The following is a 27,631-nucleotide window of genomic DNA, read 5'->3' as shown; positions in this document are numbered from 1 at the left end:
AGCATATTTAGAGCACGGCAAATGGCATAATGAGAAGGAAAATTGCAGTGGGGGAATTTATTTTGTGTATCAAATGAAATCCTGTTTGTCTATGTAGTTCGCAAGACTTCGGAATCTCAGTGAATTAAAGAAACATTACGGGATCAATACAACTTTAGCTGTCAATTGACAGCATTTGAGGCATAATGTTGATTGCCACAAAAATTAATTACCACTTTTCTCTCCTTTTATTAAAAAAGAAAGTGTGACAGTTACTTTGTCACACTTACAATGGAAGCAAATGGGGCAGATTTGTAAAGAAAAACTTCAATAGTACCATTTAAAAAAAAGAAAAAAAAAAAGATAGGGATGCATGACATATCGGCCACAATATCAGTAGTGGCCGATATATGTTCATTTTTGTTATCGTTATCGACCCAATAAGAAAATTAGGCCAATATAGTAAAGCCAATAAATAATAGATTATTTCCATCAGCTGAGGCACTTCAGATGCGCACTGTTTCCCATTATGTTTTTGAACTGCTTAAAATATTATTGGAATCACTTCAAAAAAGGAAAATACAGTTAAGTGCAACATGCTGTCATATAGGTTGACATATAGGCTACATTAAATTATAATGAGAACATTACAATTGTGTGCTTGGGACATGGCTTTTAATGGTGAGACTTTTTTTGTTTTTGTAATAATCAAGCTCTCAAAAATGATAAAAATTTGGATTTAGATTTATCGGCCAATATATCGGTTATCGGCTTTCAAATATAACGATTTTTGGTTATCGGACAAAATTTTCATATCGGTGCATCCTAAAAAAAGATTCTATATAACCCAAAAGTTCTTGACTCAACTTTAAAGAACTATTTATTCCGAAAAATAAATATCAAGAGAAATGTATTAAATGATTGCATATTACTTTCATGTTTAACAGGTTATTGTATTTATTTATTACTAATTAAAACTAAATCTGGCCGAACCCTTTAAGGTTCCATATAGAACATTTTCTATAGAGTGAGATGCGTTCCCACCCAACACGTTTATCTCACAGTGATCTCTCCATATGACCACAATGTGAGTTCACAGTGAGCTAAAAGTGTAACCGCACTGTGCACTCACTGTGTGCTCATATTATGGACACTAGGGCTGGGCGATTTAAATCGCGATATTGTTATGCGCATCTCGTCAGTAAAGCCGGTTCCTTGATTAGTAGTAAATCACCATCACCTGCTTTCAGATGAAGCGGCATTTAGGGCTGAGGAGATAATTAAGTGATTAATTTAGTGATGATTGAGCATTATTGAAGACACCTGATGTTAACAAGCAGAATCACTGAAGAAGAAAATCACAAATTGTAAGTTACCATTAAGGTGATGGGTGTTTGCTTTAGTTGGGCTCTAGACCATTATATGTTTACTTTAATATTTACTGTTGTTTGTCTGCTGTTATTGATTTATAACAGTTACATGAACAAAGTAAAATGTTATGTTATAGTGTTGGTTATGTTTTGACATAATCATGCTGTGATCTGAAAAAGGAAACTTATTGAGATAGTTTGGTTTAACTTAGCAGCAGTTTAGTGATTCTTCAGCCTATGATTATCAGTACTTTACTTATAATTCAAAATATTTAATAAACATTTTTCTGATCAATAGACATTCAGATAAATTCATTTAAAACACAGACATCAATAATCAGCCTGTGAATCTCAACAATGGTGACAATAATAAAGCATGTTGCAGTGGCTGCCACCAATCACAACTCATTAATGGCTCCCATCATGCATTGCGGTATGAATAAATTATGATCTGAATTGTCTATGTAATTTACTTTTCCTAATTGAATATTCTGCTCCTCACCATTGTTGAGATGCATAGACTGAATCTTGACATCTGTGTGTGCCTAAAATAATGATTTTTTTTTTTTTTTTTTTTTTTTTTACAACTTTTAAGAAATCCTTTATATTATATAAAAAAATTCTGGGCATTTATGCAGATTCACTAACCAACAACATAAATCGAAGTCAGAAAGAAGGATTTTAATGAGTTCAGTGATCAAGTTCAAATGATGATTGTCATAACATAATCAACATCATCAGATCACTTTATTCTTTGTTCAACTGGTGATTATAATTCAGAAACAACAGCCAAACAAAATCTAAAGTTAATAATATATGGGCCTAGAGCCCAACTAAAGCAACCATTGATCGTCATAACGGTAACTTACAATTTGAGATTTTCTCCTTCAGTGATTCTGCTTGTTAACATCAGGTGACTTCAATAATGTTCAATCATCACAAAATTAATCACTTAATTATATCTCATTAACTTCAACACTCTTGAGTGTGGACTCATATACACTCCCAGGAGTGTTAATTTAACACTGGAGTTTTTGCTGTGTACAAAGAGCCGTAGTTAACTGACAAGCTGAGCCATATCGCATTAATTATCGCTGGCGATACGTCTGCGATATTAGTGCGATACGGCTCAGCTTGTCAGTTAACTACGGCTCTTTGTAGTCAATGCCGCTCCATCTGAAAGCAGGTGATGGTGATTTACTACTAATCAAGGAACCGGCTTTACTGACGAGATGCGTATAACAATATCGCGATTTAAAGCGCCCAGCCCTAAGACCAAAGAGCCCAACTACAGCAAACACTGACCTCTACAATGGTGACCAAACTCTTCAAACAAACTTCAACATGTAAACCTCTTAAACATAATTTCTAAACATCGAAACTTCCCGCTATAACTGTCTAAGAATGTTAGGGGGGATAATGTTCTATCAATGTCATCACTAAACATGTTTGAAATGTTTATAGAGAGTGTTATCCTACCTTTTAGGAGAACATTCTGGTTACAAAAATAAAATTAACTACAGAAAATATTACAAGAACATAACATAATGCTCTCAAAACATTCATAGAACAATAACATTTCTAGCTGGGATGAGCTCATATTGTGGTCATAGTTTGAGCACACAGTGAGAGCGCTGTGCGGTTACACTTTTAGAACACTGTGAACTCAGATTGCAGACGTTGTGACCACATGGTGACATCACTGTGAGATCATAGTGTTGACTGGGTTACCCTGACTTTAGTGTAAAAAATCGCTAAATAACATTGTCTGTGTAAAGATATATTCAATTTTACAAACTTGTCACCATGACAATGCTTTGCCATAAACCTAAAACTACTGCAAAACTTATTTAAACATATTTACAGCTTAAATAATACTAATATTGCTGAATAGCTACTGCTGTTAAACTCCTCCAAAAACTGCCCTTTGCCATAAAGCTTTTTTAATAAGAAATTATTTATTTTGTGGTAATCAGCATTATATAGGCTACCATATGCGGTCAGTTGCATTAAATATGCATTAAACCTGACTATTTCACTATTTAAACTGGGTTAGGTGCCCATGGCTTTGAAGGAAAACGGCCTGGCTCTGTGCAAACCCCCTAATCCACCAAACATAAATACACATATAGACCACACACACATAAACGCATCACTACCCTCCATCACTACTTTCCGAGCACCCCATCCCCTCTCGCAGCTATGAATATTGAAGCGAAACACTAATAACAACATGTTTGCATTGTTGCGACTGCTCGGTCTGAATTATTTACTGGTGGACTCTTAATGTGACCACGTTGGGCTACAGACCAGCGCACAGCCTTTCCCTCAGTCAGCTCTGCTCTGCCATGTCACCTTGACCGTGTCACTACAGCTTAGGCGCAGACGGAGGTCAGAGTTCACTCTGCCAGGTTGCATGAGTTTGCGAGGAGGTGAGGTCCAATCAAGCATGAGACAGCTTTTCACTTCCAGTGTCCGTTAGAACCAGCTCCCTCGCCCTGCACATTAATCCACTCAGCAGCATTAATGTGTCGGATGAAAGTTTTATGTGCCGAATAGTCAGCAAATAGTCACTGCTTTTAAGGCACAAATAAAGCCAGGGCAAGCAGTTGTGTGAACATGGTTTGCTTTGGTTATTACTAGTTTTTAATTGTTTATGTTGAGATATTTTTCAACTCTAGCTCACACCAAATTGAGATGTTTCTTCAAACTCATTTATGACCAGCACCAAAATATGTTGACGTGCAAAATTCTGAGACAATTTAGAATTTGGGATTTCTAACTTAAATCTGGTAATAAACTGAAAATTTTAGCATTTTGAAAAAATGTAAATAAAATAATATTATTATTATTATTGTAAATAATATTCCTTCATATTATGATGCTTTATTTATTTCATAAATATATTTCAGATTCGGCACTATGTTAATAGCGGCCGGTAATAAATTGAAAATTGTAATATTGAAAAAAATATAACAAAGAACATCATAGTATTATTGTAAATAGTATTTCTTAATATTATTAAACCTTTTAAAAATGATAAATATTTCAAATTCTGCACTATTTAGGTAATAGCGATAATAAATTAAACATTTTTAACAATGTAAAACAAAGAGCATTATTATATTATTATTGTAAATAACATTCATTAATGTGACTATATTTGTATTAATTATTATTTTTTTAATAAATATTTCAGATTCTGCACGATGTATGTAGTTAATAGTGAGTAATATTAAATAAAAAAATTTAGTAGGCCTAGTTCTAAAAAAAATTATTGTAATATTCATTAATATTATTGTATTTATATTTATTTACTTAATAAATATTTCATAATTTGTGCTATTTCTATACACTGTAAAAAAAACGGTAGAAAACTGTAAAAAAAGCAACGAATAAGACATGTTAATTGCTTAACAGTATGTACCCTTACTGTATACAGTGAAAAACTGTAATAGCGCTCACGGGACATTTCATGTAATTTTACAGTAAAATACTGTTAAATGTATGGATTTTGGAAGTACACTGTAAAAAAAAAACCTTACCGTTGCATTTACCGTACCTTACCGTAAAAAAATACAGTAGCAATTTTTATGTTTTACATCATTGAACTCAAATTCATGGTGAAAAACTGGCAGCTGTGGTTGCAAGTACTTTACCGTAAAAAATATGCTAGGAATATTTATGTTTTACAGCATTGTTCTAAGGTTTACAGTAAAAAACTGGCAGCTGGTTGCAAGCGATTTACCCTAAAAAAAATATGGTAGTAATATATTAGGTTTTACAGCAGTGATCTAAAGATTACGGTAAAAAACTGGCAGCTGTGGTTGCCAGTACTTTACCGTTAAAGATACGGTAGAAATATTAAAAAATTTACGCCACTGAACTAAAGTTTACAATAAAAAATTGGCAGCTGGTTGCAAGTGCTTTACTGTAAAAAAATATGGTTGTAATATTTTAGGTTTTATGGCATTGAACTTCAGTTTATGGTAAAAAAAATAAATAAAAAAACTGCCAGCTGTGGTTGCCTGTAATTTAAAAATATTGTATTACAAACCAATTTGTCATAAAAGTTATTTTTGAGAATTACCAGAGGTTTAGACGTTGATGTTTTATTGAAAATAATAAAAGAATATAGCTGCGAGCAGCGATTACGGGCCCAAGCCGGTGGCACCGCAACCCCGGTGCCTTTAGTTACCTAAAGGCACCGGGGTGGCGGTACCGCCGGCTTTGGCCCTCCATCGCTGCTCGCAGCTATATTTATTTATATATATATATATATATATATATATATATATATATATATATATATATATATATATATATATATACATACATACATACATACACACACATACATATATATGTATATATATATATATATATATATATATATATATATATATATTAGGGGTGTAAGAAAAAATCGATACACTTGAGTATCGCGATATTTTATTTTGCAATACTGTATCGATTTTCAAAAACGCAATATCGATTTTTTTTTTTTTTTTTTACGTCCAAAAATATTCATGGTAAGACCGTAAGACAGTGGTTCGCGCTTATGTTGTTTAAATCCCTACCACTAGATAGCTATGCTGAGACGCACCACTAGTGCCCTCGCCAGGCTCGCCTATAACGGTGCGTGTCCACTGGACATTTTAGGATTGACAGCGGACCGGAGAAAGCGTTGAGAGCGACCGAGAGCGTCAAAAAGTTGGGCAGTTCCTTTATACAAATATCAAGCGAAAAACGCAGTCGGCAGCCAATTGCTGTGAGGTTCGGGATGTGACGTCTGTCTTGAGAGTTTAAACATATGCAAATTGTGCCGGAGTTTATGCTGGATTTAGTGCGTAAATCATTTTGTTTACAAATTAGACATTGTGCAGTTGTTATATATATGTTAAATATTTCATTTTGGATGTGTTTATTGTGATTATATTGGCTGGTTTTATAAAAGTTTATACAATTGAAAGGATATCTTTGCTTGGTGCATTTGGAAACAAAGCTTGTCTATTTCTAAATGTAATCGCGTGCATCGTTCACACCAAATGCGAATAGAGCATCTGGCGCGAGTGATTTCAATGTTAAGTCAATGCAAAGACGCGTTTACGCGCCTCTGGAGGTCCTGCGGCACGAGGCGTTTAGCGCGGCGCGGTTCGCCTCATTCGCGCGTCCAGTTCTTTTAAAATCTTTTATCACATAAAACTTGATTTCAATATATGACACATTCATTTTGTTCACTTTCATCCACTTTCATTCATTTTCGTCCAGTTCACTTTGTTGTTTTGTATTGTGACAGGGGCTATGTACCTATTTTCTTTTATTATGGCCTACTTGAGCATATAAAAATTTGCTCACTAAGAACCTGTGAACCACAATCCCAAACTGGCAGTATGATTTTCTGTGTACTGAATTGTTTACCTAAAGTAAACTTCTTTGACTTTTATGCACATCATGTCTTTTGTAAAATATTTTAAATATATTTTACTTTAAAAAAATCCCAATATATCGCCTTATGCACAGTATCGAAATATATTGCAATATATTGAATCGTGACCCATGTATCGTGATACGTATCGTATCGCCAGATTCTTGCCAATACACAGCCCTAATATATATATATATATATATATATATATATATATATATATATATATATATATATATATATATATATATATATATATATATTATTGTTCAAAAGTTTGGGGTCAGTAAGATTTTTTATGTTTTTAGGAGAAGTCTCTTCTGCTCACCAAGGCTGCATTTATTGATTAAAAATACAAACAAAAACAGTAATATTGTGAAATATTATTCCAATTTAAAACAGCTGTTTTCAATTTTTAAATATTTTACATAGTAATTCATTTCTGTGATCAAAATTGAGTTTTCAGCATCATTACTCCAGTCTTCAGTGTCACATGATCCTTCAGAAATCATACTAATATGATGATTGATGCTCAATAAATATTCTTTATTATTTTCAATGTTGAAAACAGTTGTGTACAGATTTTTTTTTTTTCAAAATGCTTTGATGAATGTAAAGTTCAAAAGAACAGCATATATTTCAAATATATATATTTTTAACATTATAAATGTCTTTACTGTAACTGTTGATCAGTTTAACTCATCCTTCATAAATAAAAGTACTGATTTATTTTATTTATTTCCCCAAAAAATAAAATTTTAATTATTACTAACCCAAAACTTTTGAGCGGTAGTGTTTAACGTTACAAAAGCTTTAGATTTCAGATAAATGCTGTTCTTTTGAACTTTCTATTCATCAAAGACTGTACACAACTGTTTTCGACATTTAAAATAATAATGAATGTTTCTTGAGTATCAATCATCATATTAGAATAATTTCTGAAGGATCATGTGATAGTGACGACTGGAGTAATGATGCTGAAAACTCAGCTTTGATCACAGGAATAAATAACAGTTTAAAATATATTAAAATAGAAAGCAGCTGTTTTAAATTGGAATAATATTTTACAATATTACTGTTTTTGTTTGTATTTTTAATCAAATAAATGCAGCCTTGGTGAGCAGAAGAAACTTCTCTGTTATGTGCGCGCCACAGACTGCACACACGTCCGCTTAGAGTTCCGCCTTTTGCCTTCCGTCAATATTACGTTATTAGAAAAATATTTTTTTAGAGAATCGATTTTTTGACATTTGTGAATCGATTCAGAATCGTCCACGTCCGCATCGCGATGCATCTAAGAATACATTTTTTCTCCCACCCCTAGATTTCATACAACAGGTTAATAAACAGTTACAATTAAGTCACTTACATTTTAGATGCAATGTTGACTGTTTTTGTTCTGTTTCAGCAGCGAAAATAGTTAAACAAAGATCACGGCAGAACCATCACGCATCACGTGTTTTCTCATAACTGAACGATTCAGCATTTTTAACGAATCGGTTGACTCAAAGATTGAATGATCAATCCATAAACATCTGTCTTAATCATGATCGACTCATTCGAACGAATCGTTTGAACGAATGAATCAATGACTCGCTTATTAAGATGGATGCCTGGCGACACCTAATGGCGGTTTAGTGTTGTTTAAAAGCATCATTCTTTCCCACGTGTGTGATTTGTGTGTGCAACATTATCATTATTTTTCTTACACTATTATATTAGCGATTTAAAAGCACCCACTAGTGTCACACGTCGATTAACCGGTGGGAAAATATCCTCAGACACATACCTAATACATGTATATTTAAATACAATATTGGCCTACCTGGTAAAAAGTTTTATATACTATTTTGATGTCCTTTTGGACACAAGAGGGCAGTATAGCCCTATGTTTGCTTTTTTGTTGAACCAAATAGCACTAAATAGCCTGTTTTAACTTTTTCATTCTTCTTGAATTGCAAAAACAGAATAAAATGGGTTTAGTTGTGATATTTGTATACTTTTATATAGAAATAAATGGTATATAATTACATTTTTAGAAGATTTTTAGTGTTTCCTTTTTGGACATTATTTAATCCCTCGCCATAGCAAAACCGTTTGAGATATTTATTATCCATTCACAATTTAGCATATTTAATGTAGTTTCATCATGTTGAAAAAGTTTGGTACGAATAAAATAAATAGTTTAAGAGGAGTGGCTAAAAATTCAGAGGCTGATTTTGCAAAAAAATCCACATTCAGACCAAAATATCTGACTTCCTGATGGCCAGAGCTATTGAATGTAAATTAGAAAGTTGTCCGGCTTGATGAGAACAATATACAAACTATTTTTTCTTTACTGTAGTTAAAACTAACCCCCCCACTTTTGTCAAAAGCATGTTGAAAGTGACACACTTCCTGCTGCCAGTTGGTGGCGCTATAACTTTGACTCACAATAGCTACATCCATCTGATCAGCCTCTTACCACGAACACACTGCTGAAGTTTCATCAAGATCAGTTAATGTATGCAGAAGTTATTCCACTTCCATGTTTCTCTTTTCTCGCCATAAATTCGATTCCTCGCCACAGCCAAACCGTTCGAGATATCAAAAATCCGTCCGCAATTTAGCATCCTCAATGTCTTGACTACATGCACACCGAGTTTGAAGGGGGCACGGTGAATTTTCTAGGAGGAGTATTTCACATTCCACAGCAAGCGTTTTCCAAACAACCCATTATAGCCGACTTCCTGTTGGGCTGGCGTAAAACTTGACCGGGGTAAAGTTGTTCGGCCCGATGAGATCTATATGTGTACCGAGTTTCATATTAATTCATGCGAGCGTGTTTGATATATGGATCAAGTTTTAGAACCCCGTTCAAGGGGGCGCTGTTGAGCCCCCCAGCCACGCCCGGGTCCCAGCTTCAGCCCGGCCCTGATGGCCGTGGGTTCTGACCTGTGTGCAAAGTTTCAAGAGTTTTTGAGCACGTTAAGGACCCCAAAAGCCCCTGAAACCTTGATTAACAATATAAAAGCAATAGTCAAATCCCCCCCTCCCCTCACACACACACAGACACAGAGAGGGAGAGAAAATTCTTCAGAAAATCCACATTCAAACCAAAATATCTCTCTTCCTGTTGGTCAGAGATGGTTCATGTAAATTAGAAAGTTGTCCGTCTTGATGAGAACAATACACATACCAAGTTTTGTTGCTGTTGATAAAACTAACACCCCCACTTATGACTAAAGGTGGCGCTACTGAGCCCCTCACCACGCCCGTTTCTGAAACTTTGCACATGTCTACTGGATAATAAATGTGATGTGTCTGTCGAGTTTCATGCAATTTCAAGTATGTTAAGAGTCTCAAAAGCATAAAAAAAGAATATTAAAGTTTGATGCGTTGCCACGGCAACAGTATCTAAGATATCAATAATCCTTTCACAGGTTTACATCTGCCGTGTGTCTACATTGTACACATAAAGTTTGAAGCAAATCTGGTAAAAATAAGACAGTGATTTCAAAGCATTTTAATAGTGATGTACTTCCTGCTGCCTGTTGGTGGCGCTATAACTTTGACTCACAATAGTCACATCTGTGCGATCGGCCTCTTACAACGAACACACTGCTGAAGTTTCATCAAGATCAGTTAATGTATGCAGAAGTTATAACACACTTCCTGTTTCATTTTTTCGCCATAAATTCGTTTCCTCGCCACGGCCAAACCGTTCGAGATATCAAAAATCCGTCCGCAATTTAGCATCCTCAATGTCTTGACTTCATGCACACCGAGTTTGGAGGCGAATCGATGAATTCCCTAGGAGGAGTACATTAAATTCCACAGCATGCGTTTCCAAACAACCCTAAATAGCCGACTTCCTGTTGGGCTGGCGTAAAACTTAGAGCACGAAAGTTGTTCGGCCCGATGAGTTCTATATGTGTACCGAGTTTCATATTATTACATGCAAGCGTGTCTGATTTATGGACAAGTGTTCGGATCCCGTTCCAGGGGGCGCTGTCGAGCCCCCCTGCCACGCCCGGGTACCAGCTTCAGCCCGGCCCTGATGGCCGCGGGTTCTGACCTGTGTGCAAAATTTCAAGAGTTTTCGAGCATGTTAAGGGCCCCAAAAGTGGCCGAAAGGTTGACAAAATAATAATAATAATAATAATAATAATAATAATAATAATAATAATAATCCTACCGAAAACAATAGGGCCTTCGCCCTTTCAGGGCTTGGGCCCTAATAAAGTCGCCATTATGGAGATTAGTGTTTGCTATAGTTGGGCTCTTGACCCTTGACTTTCTAACTTTAGATTTTCTCTGGTTGCTTTTACTGAGTGTTTATAAAACACATTCATTATGGCATGAAAATCAGAGAGAAAATGTGATCAGGTGTTGTTGGCTATTTATTGATGATGACATAATCGTCATGTAGTGGCCTGATTCACTGATCTCATAAAAAGTCTTATCTTTCATTGTATGAGGAATGTTTAATACTAATTTATTTCACGTTTTTGAGTATAATATCTCTGTGACCCTACCACATATGAGCCAGCAGTGACAAACAGATAATCAGAAGAGCTTTAAAAACACATGGTGTACAAAAAAAGGTTTTCAACTATTGTTCGATTTAGACCAACACAGACATCAAGAATCAGCGTATGAATCTCAACAACGGTGACAATCAACAAAATAATCAGGTAAAACTCTGAACATCACAAAACAAGCTACTAAAAAGTTGCAACAAAAACATCAAAAAAGAAAAAAGCAGATAATAATAATAAAAGAAAATACTAAGGCAATTCATCATAATTTATTCATGCTGCAATACATATTGGGAGATATTGACGACTTGTGATTGATGGCTCCCATCATGCACTGCACTTTTATCATCACCGTTGTTGAGATTCATATGCTGATTCTTGATGTCTTGTGTGTGTCTGAAATATACAGTAGTTCAAATATTTATTGTGCACAATGTTTTTTTAAAATTCTAAAATTAATGACCCATATAATCAAAGATAAGAAGTTGTAAGATAAGTAACAGCAGCAGAAATAAACTAATGTTAGAAAGTCAAGGGTCAAGAGCTCAACTAAAGCAGTCACTGATCACCATCATGGTAACTTCAAATAAAACAATAAATCATCAACATCTAAACCTCTGTCAATTCTCAAACAGAACTGATGTATGACAGAAATAAAGTCAATCTGGTTAATAATAAGTGAAGCTGGTAATTCTGTGGAGTTGTTTAATCCTCTGATGAGATCTTGAGAGATTTCATGTTCTTTATCTTCAGTTGATTTCATCTAAGGATGTGACCGAAGTCAGTTGTAGTTCTTGTGTTTCTGCTCATCTCATTCTTGTTGTTTCTCTTGACATTCCCAGAATTCCCTGCGTGACACTTCACATTTGATGTTATTTCATTTAAACAAGTATGTTTCTTCTTAGTTTTTGTTATCAGTTATGTACATTTATAAGGGTTGTCCCGTAAAAACTAAAAGGTTACTACTGTATTTTTTATGGTTAAGTACTGGGAACCACAGCTGATGTTTTTTTTTTACCACACATTTAAGTCCTGCTGATGTTTTTTTTTTGTTTTTTGTTTTTGCCGTAAATTTAAGTCCAAATTAAGGTTGCTACCATATTTTTTTTTTTACGGTAAAATATTGGCAACCAAGCTGTCGTTTTTTTACCGTAAATTTTACAGGTTTTTTTTACAATGTCGTTTTTTTTACCCATAAATTTAAGTCCCGTAAAACATAAAAGGTTGCCACCATATTTTTTTTAACGGTAAAATACTGGCAACCACAGCTGCCTTTTTTTTTACCGTAAATTTCACAGTTTTTTTTAGGTAACCTAGGTAACATAAGTAATTTAGTGACAGTCAACTCCTTTGTACAGACGTTCAGATGTTCTTCCATTGATGCACAAGATGCTCACATGATCATTCTTAAATCATGCTGGGGAACATGATCATATTCATGCAGCTCCAGCGCTGCTGTCATCAAAGCAGAAGAGAGATAAACCAAATAAGACTTACCTTTCAAATAGTAAGGAGCACTGCAAATGTTCTTAAAAGCAGTTTTTTTAACACGTTTCACTATATTGTAAGGACATCACAAGTATAGCCATGTTTTCCTCATGGGGACCAAAAAATGTCCCCAAATGGACAAGGATTTCGGATATGGCCATTTTTGTGGGGACATAATGTGGGGTTTACCAGGACACACACACACACACACACACACACACACACACACACACACACACACACACTTGTCTGGTTCATCTTTGTGGGGACTCTCCATAGACTTAATGGTTTTTATACTGTACAAACGGTATATTATATCTCCTTACACTAACCCTACCCCTAAACCTACCCATCACAGAAAACATTTCCAAAAAAACTCATTCTGTATGATTTATAAGCTTGTGTACCCATGGGGCCCTCAATTTAGGTCCCCACTGTGACACAAGTCCCCATGAGTCTGTGTGCATTCATGTTGAAGTCCTCACAGGGATAGAAAAACATGTACACACACACACACACACTTTGATGTAAAAAGTGCCATACTGCCCTCTGGTGACCGGTATAATATTGACATGCAGGTAAAACAGAATCAAAGATGTAATATTTTGATAAAAACGATTAATAAATTCAAACTCTACCCGCCACATTGACCCATATATTTTTTTAATTTTGACAAAACTAGAGTCAAATTGCCAACTTTTAGCTGCTGGCACACTTTATCTCTTTAATTATGCCACTTTAATTCTTCCTATTATTATATGGTATTCTATATTATTATAATACCACAAAGCTGAAATAGCTGATATAGTCTCACTCATTACAGTATGAATGTATAATATGTATGACCTTTTTAACAAAGCAGGCTACTTATGGAATGTGAAAGGAAGGATCTGCCTTGCAAGCTTTATTTCATCAGCAGAGGGCGTTGTAGTTTCAGCCATGACATTCATTCATCCAGTTTCCAAACTGCTTGTCCTCTTTAGGGTCGTGGGATGCCAGAGCCCAGCAGCATCATAACACATAGAAACACCCGGGTCCTGGGCGAATGACCAGTCCATCACAGGCCCACATGTCAGGTTGAAAAGATTTTGTGAATGACAGTAAAAGTAATTGCATATTTTTACTTTCTAATTAAACCTTACAAATTGTCACAATAAAAATGATTGCATGTCAAATAAGAAGGACACAAGTTAATATCATCAAATCATGCTACAGCAAGGACAGCTCTCAAGCTTTAGATTTAGAAGTGATTCAGCTACCAGTACAGAGTGCTATTTTGTTCATCTCCGTTGTTGACGTATACAGAGAAGCGAGTTGCTGGGCACACTATGGGGTGTGGTGATGGTGTCTTCGATGGGGATGTCCAAGGCACCTCCTTTGGCTAGTGTAATGAAAGGCTGCCTGGCTGTGGCGAGGCCAATAGGGCACACTGAAACCCAGAATACTAGCTCTGTGGCATGACCAGGAGGGAGGAACAGCACCAGTTTAGGAGAGACTCCCAAAATGTAATCTGAAAACAAGGGCGGGTACATTAGTAGATAAGTATAAATTTGACAAAAATCGATACAATTCTAATAGAAAATTGTCTTATGAGTCAAAATGACAAAATATAGATATGTTTATGTTTTTTGCACCTTTTAATATTCTTTATTAAATATTTTTTATATTCACCAAAATTGACATGAAATTCGGCTATTTGATAAATTTGATAAAATGCTAATAGTAAATTGTCTTATGAGTGAACATGACAGTCAAAAGGACCCCACAAAAAAAGATGCGTTTTCCTGCTTTTTTTATAATATGAATATTAAAAATGATTAAAATAAAAAAAATGATTCTTTGTTAAATATTTCCTTATTTATTATTTAATTAATTTTATATTTCATCTAAAATCATATGCTAATAGAAAATGATTCTATAAGGGAAAAATGACAGTCAAATTGTTTTCCTTTTTAAGATTTTGTGTTCATTATTTCCTTATTTAGTAAATATTTGTATATTAAGCATAAAATTGGCCTGAAATCTGTCTAAAAACAAAATTCAATAAAATGCTAATAGCAAATTGCTTTATAATGTGTTATTCTCTGTTAAATATTTCCTTATTTATTATTTAAATAATTTCGCTATTTAACATAAAATTAACATAAATTCCAGCTAAAAACAAAATCCAATCGAATGCTAATAGAAAACTTGTTTTATGAGTTAAAATTACAGTCAATATGACTACATCTTCTATTTTTATAATGTCTTTTTAATATTCTTTGTTAAATATTTTCTTATTTCTTATTTAAATAATTTCATTACCATAAAATTGACATGAAATACAGCTAAAAACACAATTCAATAAAATGTTTCATGAGTGAAAATGACTAAATCTATTTTTTATTATGTGTTTTCCTCCTTTTTATTATTCTTTGTTAAATATTTCCTTTTTTAGTATTTAAATAATTTCATATTTACCATAAATTTGACATGAAATCCAGCTAAAAAAGTACCTTAAATGAACCTTAAGGTCAATGTAAGCATAAAAAAAAAAACCTGGCTAAAAAAGAATATTGCCACAGAGGAGACGCCTCTGACGATAATAACACATAGGAGCAAGTTGTGCTTAGTAGTAAGCGAGCGGCACAGACCGACCCAAATCGGTCTCTTCTCCGTGCAGGGCCCTGGGTGCTGCAACAGATGGAAGCCGGGGTTAAATTCAGCTCTGGGTGTAACCGTACATAAACAAGCTGAGCAGACCTCAAACATGGCTTCTGGATGCACTATACGGCCTGTAGGGAAGTCCTTGGGCCGAAAAACAAGGGCCCCAATCTGTCAGTATTTTCAATGAGAGATCAATCAGCAAATATAATACGGCATGAGGGGCTATACGTGAACCTGCAACAGACATCAGCAGCAGCATCTTCAAACGATAACAGTCCAGTCAGTGTGACTCGACACAGCAACAGTACAGTCAGAGAAAGAATGTTCAGCATTACCATGTGTATCATGGAAGACAAGAAACGTTCCCTTATGGGCCGTCCTCTCTAGGGGTCGCCTTGGATACTCATTGTGGACATCACAAAGAAGTCAGTGTACAGTCCTGTGCAGACGCCTTGGCAGCCGCTCTGGCCATAGTAGCGATGTTCCCTCTCTGCAGTGATGTAATGTTTTGGAATGATCGGAGTCAGAGTAATGGATGAGTGGTTTCTGTGGACAGAGTTTTGTTTGAGAGTTTTCTTCCTCTTTTTATTTTTTTGACGGGTTGATTCAGTTGTCCGTGGACCACGGCTGATCTAAGGCTTGCACTTTGCGTGTCATTTAAAGCTCTAAATTGAGGGTTTGTAGCAAAGAACTGCATCTACTATGATTAGAGTTCTGCCACTTTCCTATCCACTATAGCAGTTCATCTTTAGTTTATATACACAAGTTGAATCACGCAAAATGAGACGGTGTAACGCATGTAACATATTACATAATATATGGGTCTAATCATACGGAAAGCCACTGTGGTGAGGAGTGCTAAGAGAAACTGCCTATTTAAAAATGATGGGAATTTCACATGGACCGAACTTAAATAGCCACTGAACTGAACACAGAGTTCAGTGTGGAAACAAATCATTTTCCACTTAATTAAATAATGCATAAATTTAACCATTTGAGCAGGCAACATTTTAACCATGAATATAATAGAATGTGTTTACAAACTTTAGAATGATTTCTGAAGGATCATGTGACACTGAAGACTTATTTTTTTATGTTTTTGAAAGAAGTCTCTTCTGTTCATTCATTTCTTTGGTAAAAAAAATACAGAAAAACTGTTATATTGTGAAATATTATTACAATTTAAAATAATGGTTTTCTATTTTAATATACTTTAAAATATAATTTATTTCTGTGATACAAAGCTGAATTTTCAGCATCATTACTCCAGTCTTCAGTGTCACATTAGAAATAATAGAAAAATAGATTTTCCCTTTAGAAATCATGTTGGGAAAAGTTGTACTGTTATTTTTTATTATTATTATTATTATTATTATATATATAACCTGTGATACTTTTTTCATGATTCTTTGATGAATAAAAAGTTTTAAAAAACAACAGCATTTATTTACAATAGAAATCTTTTATAACAATATACACTACTGTTCAAAAGTTTGGGGTCAGTAATTGTTTTTTAAAGAAATGAATACTTTTATTCAGCAATATTGTTAAATTGATAAAAGTAGTAGCAAAGATTTATATTGTTAGAAAACATTTAAATTTTGAATAAATGCTTTTCTTTTTAACTTTTTATTCATCAAAGAATCTTGAAACAAATATCAGTTTAAATATGTTAAGCAGCACAACCAACATTCATAATAACCGAGTATCAAATCAGCATATTAGAATTTTTTTTCTGTATTTTTGCAGGCTAGATGAGCATAAGAGACTTCTTTCAAAAATATTTAAAATAATAATGTTTCCAAACTTTTTACTATATCTATCTATCTATCTATCTATCTATCTATCTATCTATCTATCTATCTATCTATCTATCTATCTATCTATCTATCTATCTATCTATCTATCTATCTATCTATCTATCTGTCTGTCTATCTATCTATCTATCTATCTATCTATCTATCTATCTATCTATCTATCTATCTATCTATCTATATATGGTTATGGATGTTGCACCCCAATAGCGCTGGTATATATTCTTGTCTGTTATATTGCACATAAAAAGAGTTAGGCTAATAATCTGTTCCAAAAAATCCAGGCCTAATTGCCAAGCATTGCCATCTTATTGTAACGGAACATCGCATTTCAACATATAGGGGGCACTGTAGAGGTCGAAAGACCTGAAATGTGTCAAATAAGGGAGACTTGCCTGGGGTCCTCCATAAACATGATTAAGAACTAGGCTACTATTAGGCTATGTAAAAAATATGTAAAACAACATTACATAGGCCTAAACTTTTAACGGCACATTGGCTAGGCCTACTCAAATATGTTCAATTTTGAAAGTAGCTTAGATGGAGGAATGCAGCCTTAAAATGAATCTAGTGTCGGCCCTCTTGCGGGGAGCTACAGGAGGAGGAGAGGAGAATAAGATTTCAAGCACCTGAGTTCAATTTCTGCTGTGTTGAATTGTCTTGAGGCACGCAGTGCTCACGAGGGCACCGAAACCACGTGACGGGAAGGGCGGGGCTTCGGGCAGCGCTCTGTTGGAACTTCTACAAGCTCCGCCCTTTAACAGCTGCAACGCATTTATACACATGTGCAAACTTTGCCCATGAGCGACACTCCCCAAAACCAGTACGGCTCAACTCCAAAGAACTCCAGCGACCTTTACCAACTCCGTTTGAAGACGCAAACCCCGTTCAGCCGTGGATTTCTTTGAGAGCACAAGGATCCTTCTCGGTCCGAAAACTTTTCCCCCCCTCTGAGCTGGAACTCACTATAGAAAATGTCTGCTTCGGTGCTGTCTTCCATATATGATTTCGACAGGGTAAGAATTTATATTGTAAAACGAGTACTAGAAGTTGTTTTAAGTTAACTTCGGTTTCTTTTCTCAACTTTTTTTTGATATTTAGTTTATCTTAGTTTGTTTATTCAATTTATCCGCGCTGGCAAACTTGTAACGTGAGAGCTCCATGTTTACTAAATGTTACCACTCACTCGGCTTTTGTGGCACATAACGCGCTCTAAAGGGAGAACGCGAGTAACGAGTTTTGTTTTTTAATTCCTTTTTTTCCTCCGTTATGTGTCTCAAACTTTTCTATGATAGTTACATATTTGTATTCAACAAGTTAAGGTAGTCTTTGAAATCTATTTCTTAGACACAAATTGTGAATTTAATGGCAAGACAAGCTGATTCAGATCAGTTTAGTCATTTAACATACACATATTACTTCTCAATGTGTTTTTGGTCGTCGAACTTTATTTTTATACACTTGCGTCTTATAACTTCTGTCACCTCAGGAGGGTTATAGTCATGTACAATAGTGAGTTAACTGCTGCAGCTCATTTCTAATTTGTTTAAACATGTACCCACTAAAACTGTTTGACATCTGTGCTTAGGAATTCTCTGTTTGGTTTCTTTCAGGAAAAAGTCCCAAATTCAAATGCAATCTTTCTCCAAAATATGCTGGAAAAGAGGAATGTCGGGGTCCCATTTGCTGCTTCCAATACCAATACCAACACCAACAGCAACAGGTCTTTTGGTTATTTTAGGAGTAACTCAACAAACCACATGGACTTCAACATGAGCAACAGGCTCCAGATCGGTTTTGAGAGCTCAACACCTGCCTTCATGAATAAAGAAAACAAGTACAGAGACCGTGCGTTCAGTGACACAAGTGAACGCAGTCAACAACTTCAGGAAATCCTTCAGCAAAAGCCCGGCTCTCAGATCAACTCGACCCGCTACAAAACCGAACTTTGCCGACCTTTTGAGGAAAATGGCTCATGCAAGTATGGAGAAAAGTGTCAGTTTGCTCACGGCTATCACGAATTGAGAAACCTGTCCCGCCACCCGAAGTACAAGACTGAGCCGTGTCGCACATTCCACACCATCGGTTTCTGCCCGTACGGCCCCCGCTGCCACTTCATTCACAATGCAGATGAGCGCAGAGCTGCCACGAGTAACACTCAAGCGAGGCTCAGTGGTGTCCTGGGAGAGAAGGAGTCATCAAACCCATTCCTGAGACAGCGGGAAAGGCCGAAGCTGCATCACAGCCTGAGCTTTTCCGGCTTCTCCAGCTCCTGCATCAACGAGTCTCTGTTGATTGACAACCCAACGTCCCGCACACCCCCACCGCCCACCTGCGCACTCAGTCCCAGTTCACCCTGTCTGAACGCGTTCTCTTTCCCAGATCAGGATCTTAAGGCTTTTCTTGCCCCCATCATCCCTCAGACCCAACGCGCTTTTACCCATCAGACCAGCGGTGGCTTGTACGGTAACATTCAGAGTCAGACCAACACTTGCCCCCCGTCGCCACCTTTCAAAATGAGCCACTTGCCCTCCATGCATCCACTCTCCGAGTCTCCAGTGTTCGATTCTCCACCGAGCCCGCCGGATTCCCTCTCAGATCCCGAGGGGTACCTGAGCGGCTCTTGCTCTTCCTCCGGCACAATCAGTGGCTCGGAGTCGCCCAGCATGGACGCCAATAGACGTTTGCCAATCTTCAGCAGGCTGTCGATTTCAGACGATTGACTTGCTATTATTGTTATAGCCTTTTACGAAAAGTAGTGCCAACATGAGTTTCAGGTCAAATATCAGTCTCAGCCGTTGGTTTTCTCATGATTTTGTCATGATTGAGATGCGATTATGTATATCTTTTCTCATTTTTCCTTACAATGACATACCAAGATGATGGCTTCAACAGTCTAAAACAGGAAAAAAAAGGCCTATTTAGAAGCAAGTCTTGGGAAAACATTCCATACGTTTGAAAGTGGTGTGAGCGCACAAGAACTGGGACTCATAAGTTGGCCATGGAATGTCACTGCAGATTTTTTTTTTTTTTTTTTTTTTTTTTTTAAAACTGTGTGGTATCATTGCATTTTGCATCATGCTTTGAAATCTATTTAACTTATTTATTGTCATTTGAAAGTATAGCCTTCAAGGATAAATTGAGTCCATATGGTATATTTATCAAAGCTAAAGCAATACACTTATATTCCTGTTTAAATTGTGATCGCCAATATTAATCTGGAAACGGTTGGGTTTGTCTCACAATAATATATTTTTGTTAACTTGTCTATTTTACTGTAAATAGGTAAATAATTTAAGATTGTATGCTATTTATTTCGATTTTGTTTACTGTGTGTGTATCTATATTAAAAAGTGGGAGCGTCTGATGAGGTCACGCTGTGATTTCTTGGGAGGGAGGGGAGCGTCAGAGGATCTATGGGCATTTGTAGAATGTAGCCTGTCTTATGAGGTCTCTTTGGCCGTAAAGAACTAACTGACTTCACACCTACAAGTATGACTGTTTCCTTTTTTTTTTTTTCTTTTTTTTTTTTCTTTATCAACGGTAACTATAACAACAACCAAAAAAAAAAGTATCCATTTGCACACAGTTGCATGACGATTGCTGTCTAGTGCCAGAGAATGTAGCACTTTCCTATCTAGAGGTTAATAACTAGCTAATATGTCCCTGCTGGGGTTGAGGATCCCACATACTGTAGCTTAACCTAATAAAGCAGTCGCTTTGGTGTATATCTAAAGCCAATCAAATTGAATGTAGCTCATAGATCAAGATGCCTTTTTTTATGGTGAATGAGATGCTATTTCATTGTTTATTTTTCTACATTTAGATCATTCGATCACACCATTCCTAATGAAAGAAACTCTGCCTTTCAACTGTGCTTCTCTACACATGCTGACTGGGGATATTAAGGTTTGTAGTTGGTTAATAACGATTACTTTAACTTTTTCGATGAAGTAAAACAACACTGAATGTAATAAGTGAACATCAGCTGGAGTTGGAGTGTGTATAGAAAGTGTGCAGAGTAAATTTGTACTGTATGTTGTTTTTTTTTTTTTTTTAAATATAGAACTTCTAATAAAGGCATTTTTGAACAAGATAATGATGTTTTGAGGAGTTTTTTATTCAGTTAACAGTGGAATATTTGAGTTGTTTATTGCTCAAGACAGGGGCATATTCATGCAGTGTCCTGTAAATGATTGTCTACTTTCTATTCTAGTCTGGTTTCCCGCCCTCCTGCTTTTCTTTCAGGAAAAATGGCTATTACAATGTCCCGGAGTTTGGTCTCTCCTGGCAGAATGTTCAATAGAGGCCTGCTTTGTGTGAATGGCAGAAAGTGAAGTATGAGGGTGGTGCAGTGGCCTTGCACAGCGATCTGTGGGAGGTAGTTTATAGACCCTTCCGTTTGGAAATGCAACAATGTTCAGTATCATCATATAAAAGCAACTTAAAGACTCTCCTGTAGCAGGCCATTGTATGAACTTCTCTGTGCTGGAAAGAAATGGAATTAGGAAAACACATGCAGACATGTGTATCAGTGTTAAGGGTCTGCTCGTGAAGATAAGGCGCTCTACAAATATTTACATCCTAAGAACTTGTTAGTCAAAGCTGTTTAAGTTAGAGGGTGCGTAATGTATGGCCTCTCACAAGCATATGTATGATAAAGTTGATAAACGTTCAAATGATTGCGTTAGCTTATATGCGAACATTTATGTCTGGATCCAATGTGCTTGTGTGTGAGAGTAGTGGGGGTCTTTTGCGTGTCAGTGTGCATGTGTAAAAGAAAGGTTGTCAGCCATTAATGAACCACATCTCACAAAAGCAGGAAACCACTCTGTTCGCTGATTAGGGACTCTTGGGAGCAGAGCTATTCCTCTTGGATATTTTCCACTACCCCTCTTTTGTGATTTATATGGAGTAGGCTTGAGGCACAGAGTCATTTATCAGATATGAATACATACATTCTGTCAAACTTTTGAGTTAGAATAAAAGATACAAAAGATAAAAAGATTTTATTTTTATTATAATAATTTATTGAGGTTTATTATATAGTTCTCTATATTCATTATATATATATATATATATGTAAATAAAATGTGTGTATATGTAAATATATATATATATATATATATATGTGTAAATATATATATATATATATATATATATATGTAAATATATATATATATACACACACACACACACACACACACACACACACACACACACACACACACACACACACACACACACACACACACACACACACACACACACACACACACACACACACACACACACACACACACACACACACACACACACACACACACACACGCTGTTTTTAATACAAGACCACTAACTTTTATATTTTGAGGAACAGGGTTGTTGCATTGAAGGATAGAGGACAGGCTCCACTTTGGCTCAGGCTTATCTTCAGCAACTGAGCACCTGTGACAAACAAACCAACTGGTCTGTGCCTTTCCTGTTTTGTTGTCAGAAATGTGTGCTTGGTGCTAGTTTCAGTGCCTCCATGCACAAGGCAAGGAAGTCCCACCCTCCTCCTCCTCTTCCTCAAGTGCTGGAGTCTAAAAAGCACTAAGTGAACACTTCCTTCCTTGTGCAAACAGTCCTATACTCATAACCCCATGTGTTCTGCCACTGCGGTAGCCGTATTGTCTTAAGCGTTATCTGAGAGCAACCAGGGGAAAGCCAACACAATATAGTTCAGTGAGTCATAAGAAAAGTTAGAGCACATCACATCCATAAACACAAATTCTGAGGGGTGTGGCGGGCTAAGAGTTTACTGGCCTGATATCGCCCTCCTTGATTTAGTTTCCTCTAAGATGGGCTAGATTCCAGTGGAGCAATAGTGATGCTTGGATTGACACAAACTCCACCATATGGACTCAAGGGGACAGGAAATCTCTACAGTGGATGGATTCACTGGCATAATAGAATCAGGGACACAGAAATAAACCGTCGAGAATGATGAATCTGCCGTGTCACGCAGTACCCTCAGTGCAAAACAATGAATTCAAAGACCCCATAAAGAGCAACGCACTCAGTAGGGGTCTAAACTAAAGGAAATGAGAGGCCCGTCTGGGATCTGAATCAAAATACTACAGCACAGAACAATGGCACAACCTGTTCACTCCACAGAATTCACGTGGTGATGTTTGCCTGCTATGGAAGCCTGTTTCCACCTAAAAAAAAAAAAAAAAAAAAAATTAAAAATGGAAAAACAAGGTTACACTTTATTTTAAGGTGTCATTGTTACAGTGTAATTATATATTTAAGTACTGAGTAATATTAAGCAACTACATGTACTTACTATAGGGTTAGGGTAGGATTAGGATTCAGTTGAGGGTTAGTTGCATGTAATTATGCATAATATTACAATGGTAAGTACATGTAACATATGTAACAAGGACACTAAAATAAAGTGTTACCAAAAACAACTACGATTTCAGAATTGTGTGTTTATATCTCACAATTATGACTTTGTTTCTCAAAATTGTGACTATTTCTTCATGTATGACAATGTGACATATCTCCAAATGTAACTTCATATTTCACAACTGCAATTTTTCATAATTTGTGACTATATCTCACAGTAGTGACTGTCACAATTTGACTATTTCTCATTTTAACTTAAATATAATTTTTCTTTTACATACTCTGAGGTGGAAATTAACTCCCATAATGGACCGACTTATATTAAGTAATTTAATAAATCTCACTGTTAGACAAAGCTTGATTTAGAGCCCTGCTCACTTGATTGGTGTTTTGCCAGATGCTTTTTTTTCACTACGTCAGTTTGAATTTACTTATCTTTAATGGAGCTCCCCAGCCTCCTGCCCGAGTTTTATGATGTTGACTCATACAGGAGTAAGTCACCTTTTCTGATCCTCCTGATATCCTGGCTGCTAAATAGGTCAAGCACACTCACATTAACATACAGTTTGCTGTGTTAGAGTCTACACTGACGTCAGTATGAAGCGTACACGAAACTGACCTTGAGCGCAAGGCTGATGAGAGAGAATAGCCTTTCTGTTTCTCCTGACTGGAAATGGGATGTTCACATGTAATCATTACCTACCTACTTCTGTGGAGTAAAGAAAGATGCCTGGATGTGTAGTTTGCAGACAAACACCAAAAAGAAACATATTTGTGAAAATATATACAATCAAAAATCCAAATTTGTGTTTAATGAACGAGTAACTGCTTTTGTTGTTGAACATGCATTTGAATACATTATTGGCACAAATGTGCCTTCCAAAAGGTAGGCAACATGTAGTTTTCATGTTGACATGTAGGCAATCCCAGAATGCACTACGAAAGCTCCGTGTAAAAACCATCCAAGATGGAAGACAAGGTCGTAAGGCAAAACAATAATCTGTTTATTCTGGCTAAATTAATTTTAAATACATGAAAGATGTAAACAGTGCAATTTAAGGAAATATATTTTTCAAATGTACAACTTTAAATGCCAAAATACAATACAAAACACATTTTAATATATTTTGGAGCAATACAATATATATTAAATTACCATATAAATATATATAAATATATAAAAGATAGAATATATTTCTTGGCCATTTTTACAATGTATTTTTAAGAATTCATCAATATATATATATATATATATATATATAGGGGAGTTTTAAAACTTACTGTTTTACCCAAAATGTGTTTGTGCAATGTATATTAATGTTTTTTATAAGAATCATGTTGTTCCCCTCATGTTTCCTCTGTTAGTATCAATCATTTGTTTCACGTATATTGTATATTTTGTATTAGGTGCTCGCTAAAATTTGAAACACAGCTAAAGTTGTTGGCAGCTTTGGTTGGACTCAGACATTACTAATTATTATTTTTCAGGTATCTGACAAGGTGAAAATACTTGCTTGACAGTCACTCTAGGCATCTGTAGACATGAGTGATGGACATATTCTGAATTTCAGAAGATGTTCCGTACATACCTCGCTCTTCTGAATGATCCTCACTTGTACAGCCAGGCATCTGTCAACAGATAATTCACACACATGAAAATGTTATTGAAAGAGTATAGACATACTCTTTCTCAACTCTTGAACAATAAGGAACAGTCACCATCTGAAGGCCACAGTTCTGGCCGCAGCCTTTTGCAACAGTTCAGTGGTAAAAACCATCAGGGAGAGAGCCAAAGACACTGAGTCTGGACCACTCCACAGATGTTTATTTGAATCCACATTCAGGCTTCATTCAGATACTTCTTCCATCCTTTCTGTGTTTCATGTTTACACAACTCAGGCTGTTTGGATGTTCTTCTGGACTTGTGCTGCATATGCGCTTCATTTTTCGCATACTCCAGGGACTGGAAAGAAACCTAACACCACACAGTCATCGCACTGTGACTTGGCCCTCACAAATCAACAGACAGGCATGAGACGGCTAGAGGACGATTGAGCTCAGAGCGAATATCAGTGCATATAAACAATTTCCTGTCTGACTCACAATCTGGGACTTTGGTCCTCGAGGAGAGCAGGATAAAACACATTTACAGCTCTCTGAGTCGATTGCATGTAAAAGATAAAGTCAAAGAGATAAGACTATCCTTAAAAAAAAATCACTTCTAGGCAATAACTAATTTATAGATGCTTTGATTTATGTAAACTTTTAAGATTTAATATAAAGTTTACCATTTGAGGTTCCTCTGTACTGCTAGCCAGCTCAACAGTTCCCACATTTATCCCATAATAAAGAGGAAGGTTTGGTTGCGTATAATATATGATGAGCCAAAACATTATGACCAGTCATGGGTGAAGTGAATATTGTTGATCATCTCCTAACAGTCTGAGTAGAGATGGAAAGCAAACAGTCAGTTCTCGTAGTCAATGTGTTGGATGCAGGAGAAATGGGCAGAAAGAAAGATCTGAGTGACTTTGATAAGGGGTCTGGGTCTCTCTGAAACGACAATGCTTGTGGGTTGCTCTCGGTCAGCAGTGGTGAAAATTTACCAACAGTGATCCAAGGAGAGACAAACCACAAACCGGTGTTGGGCACCCAAGTCTCATTAATGCAAGAGGGCAACAAAGGCTATCCCATTTGGTCCAAACCAACAGAAGGTCTACTGTGGCACAAGTCACACAAAATTTCTTGGAGGAATGTGTCACAACACACATTGTAAGCGTAGCCGCAGACCAATCAGAGTGCCTGTGATGACCCCTATATCCATCGTCGAAAGCGGTTACAAAGGCCATGCAAGCGTTGGAACTGGACCTTAGAGGAGTGGAAGAAGGTCGCCTGGTCCGATGAGTTCTGTTTTCTTTTACATCACGTCGACGGAAGTGAATAAACCAGCACTATGGGACGACGATAAGCCAGTATAGGGAGTGTGATACTCTGGGCAATGTTCTGCTGGGAGACCCTGGGTCCAGTCGTTCATGTGAACGTAATTTTGACACATGCCATCTACCTAAGCATTGTTGCAGACCAGGTACACCCCTTCAGGACAATGGTGTTCCGAGGTGGGAACATGTTTAAAGTTCAAGGTGCTGCCCTGGCCTCCAAGTTCCCAAGATATTATTCCAGCTGAGCATCTGCTGGACCAACAAGTTTTGATCCACGGTGGCACCACCTAGCAACCTACAGGACTTGAAGGATCTGCTGCCAACATTTTGGTAACAGATACCACAGGACACCTTCAGGGGTGTTGTAGAGTCCATGCCTCGGCTGTTTTGGCAGCACACGGAGGACCAACAGCATATTAGGTAGGTGGTCATAATGTTTTGGCTCATCTATAAACTACCATTCAAACTTTTGGGGAAAGTAAGTCTCTTTTGCTCACCATAGCTACATTTATTTGTACTATATTGTGAAATATAATTGCACTTTAAAATAACTGTTTTAATATATATTTAAAAATGTTATTTATTCCTGTGTTGGCAAATTTGACTGAATTTTCAGCAGCCATTGTTCCAGTCTTCAGTGTCACATGATTCATCATTCTAATATGCTTTACATTAACAGCATTTTGGTGCTCAAGAAAAAATTCCTATTATTAGTGTTGAAAATATTTGTGCTACTTACATTTTTTGTGGAAACTGTGATACATTTTTCTTTGATGAATAGAAAATTCCAAAGAACAGTGTTTTGTAACAATGTAAGTTACTGGGTTCGCACTGTACTTGAGTCAATGTGTTTGAACAGTTCTGCCTTCACTAAATAACATGTTTTGAATTTACATTAGCAAACCCCCTCAGGGCTTCCAGGCTGTAGTCAGTCAGACAGCTCACCTGAGCAGCAGGTAGGACATGTGCACACACAGCACCTCACCCCTGAAGGAGAAGAGATGGAAAGATGAGTCTAATCTACAGTTAACTAAAGCTAAACACCTCACCTGTC

At 36.3% G+C, this 27,631-nt stretch overlaps 2 protein-coding genes and 1 long non-coding RNA gene across 3 annotated transcripts in view; 2 read left to right on the top strand and 1 right to left on the bottom strand.

The window, feature by feature from the left end:
• Nucleotides 1–27,631, top strand: part of LOC307146748 (oxoeicosanoid receptor 1-like) — a 424,896-nt gene that overhangs the window by 363,135 nt on the left and 34,130 nt on the right. The gene's annotated exons all lie outside the window — the stretch shown is intronic.
• Nucleotides 14,050–16,248, bottom strand: LOC307147438. The gene is made up of 3 exons (XR_013819310.1): nucleotides 15,767–16,248; nucleotides 15,423–15,599; nucleotides 14,050–14,295 (listed from the first exon to the last, which is right to left on the bottom strand). It is a non-coding gene; the product is annotated as an uncharacterized lncRNA (long non-coding RNA).
• Nucleotides 17,880–21,118, top strand: zfp36l2 (zinc finger protein 36, C3H type-like 2). The gene is made up of 2 exons (XM_079850842.1): nucleotides 17,880–18,261; nucleotides 18,859–21,118. The coding sequence occupies exons 1-2, from the start codon at nucleotides 18,220–18,222 to the stop codon at nucleotides 19,966–19,968; spliced, it is 1,152 nt and encodes a 383-aa protein (XP_079706968.1). The 5' UTR covers nucleotides 17,880–18,219; the 3' UTR covers nucleotides 19,969–21,118.

Source organism: Squalius cephalus, assembly GCF_949319135.1.
Source record: "Squalius cephalus genome assembly, chromosome: 19".
Lineage (NCBI taxonomy): Eukaryota > Metazoa > Chordata > Actinopteri > Cypriniformes > Leuciscidae > Squalius > Squalius cephalus.
Note: the sequence above shows the minus strand (reverse complement) of the source record. Positions and strands in the feature narration are given on the sequence as shown.

Excerpts from the sequence above, each read along its gene's own strand:
- zfp36l2 (XM_079850842.1), top strand. The coding sequence starts at position 18,220 with ATGTCTGCTTCGGTGCTGTCTTCCATATATGATTTCGACAGG. Across the intron at positions 18,262-18,858 it reads CCATATATGATTTCGACAGG|GAAAAAGTCCCAAATTCAAA; the intron begins GTAAGAATTTAT and ends GGTTTCTTTCAG.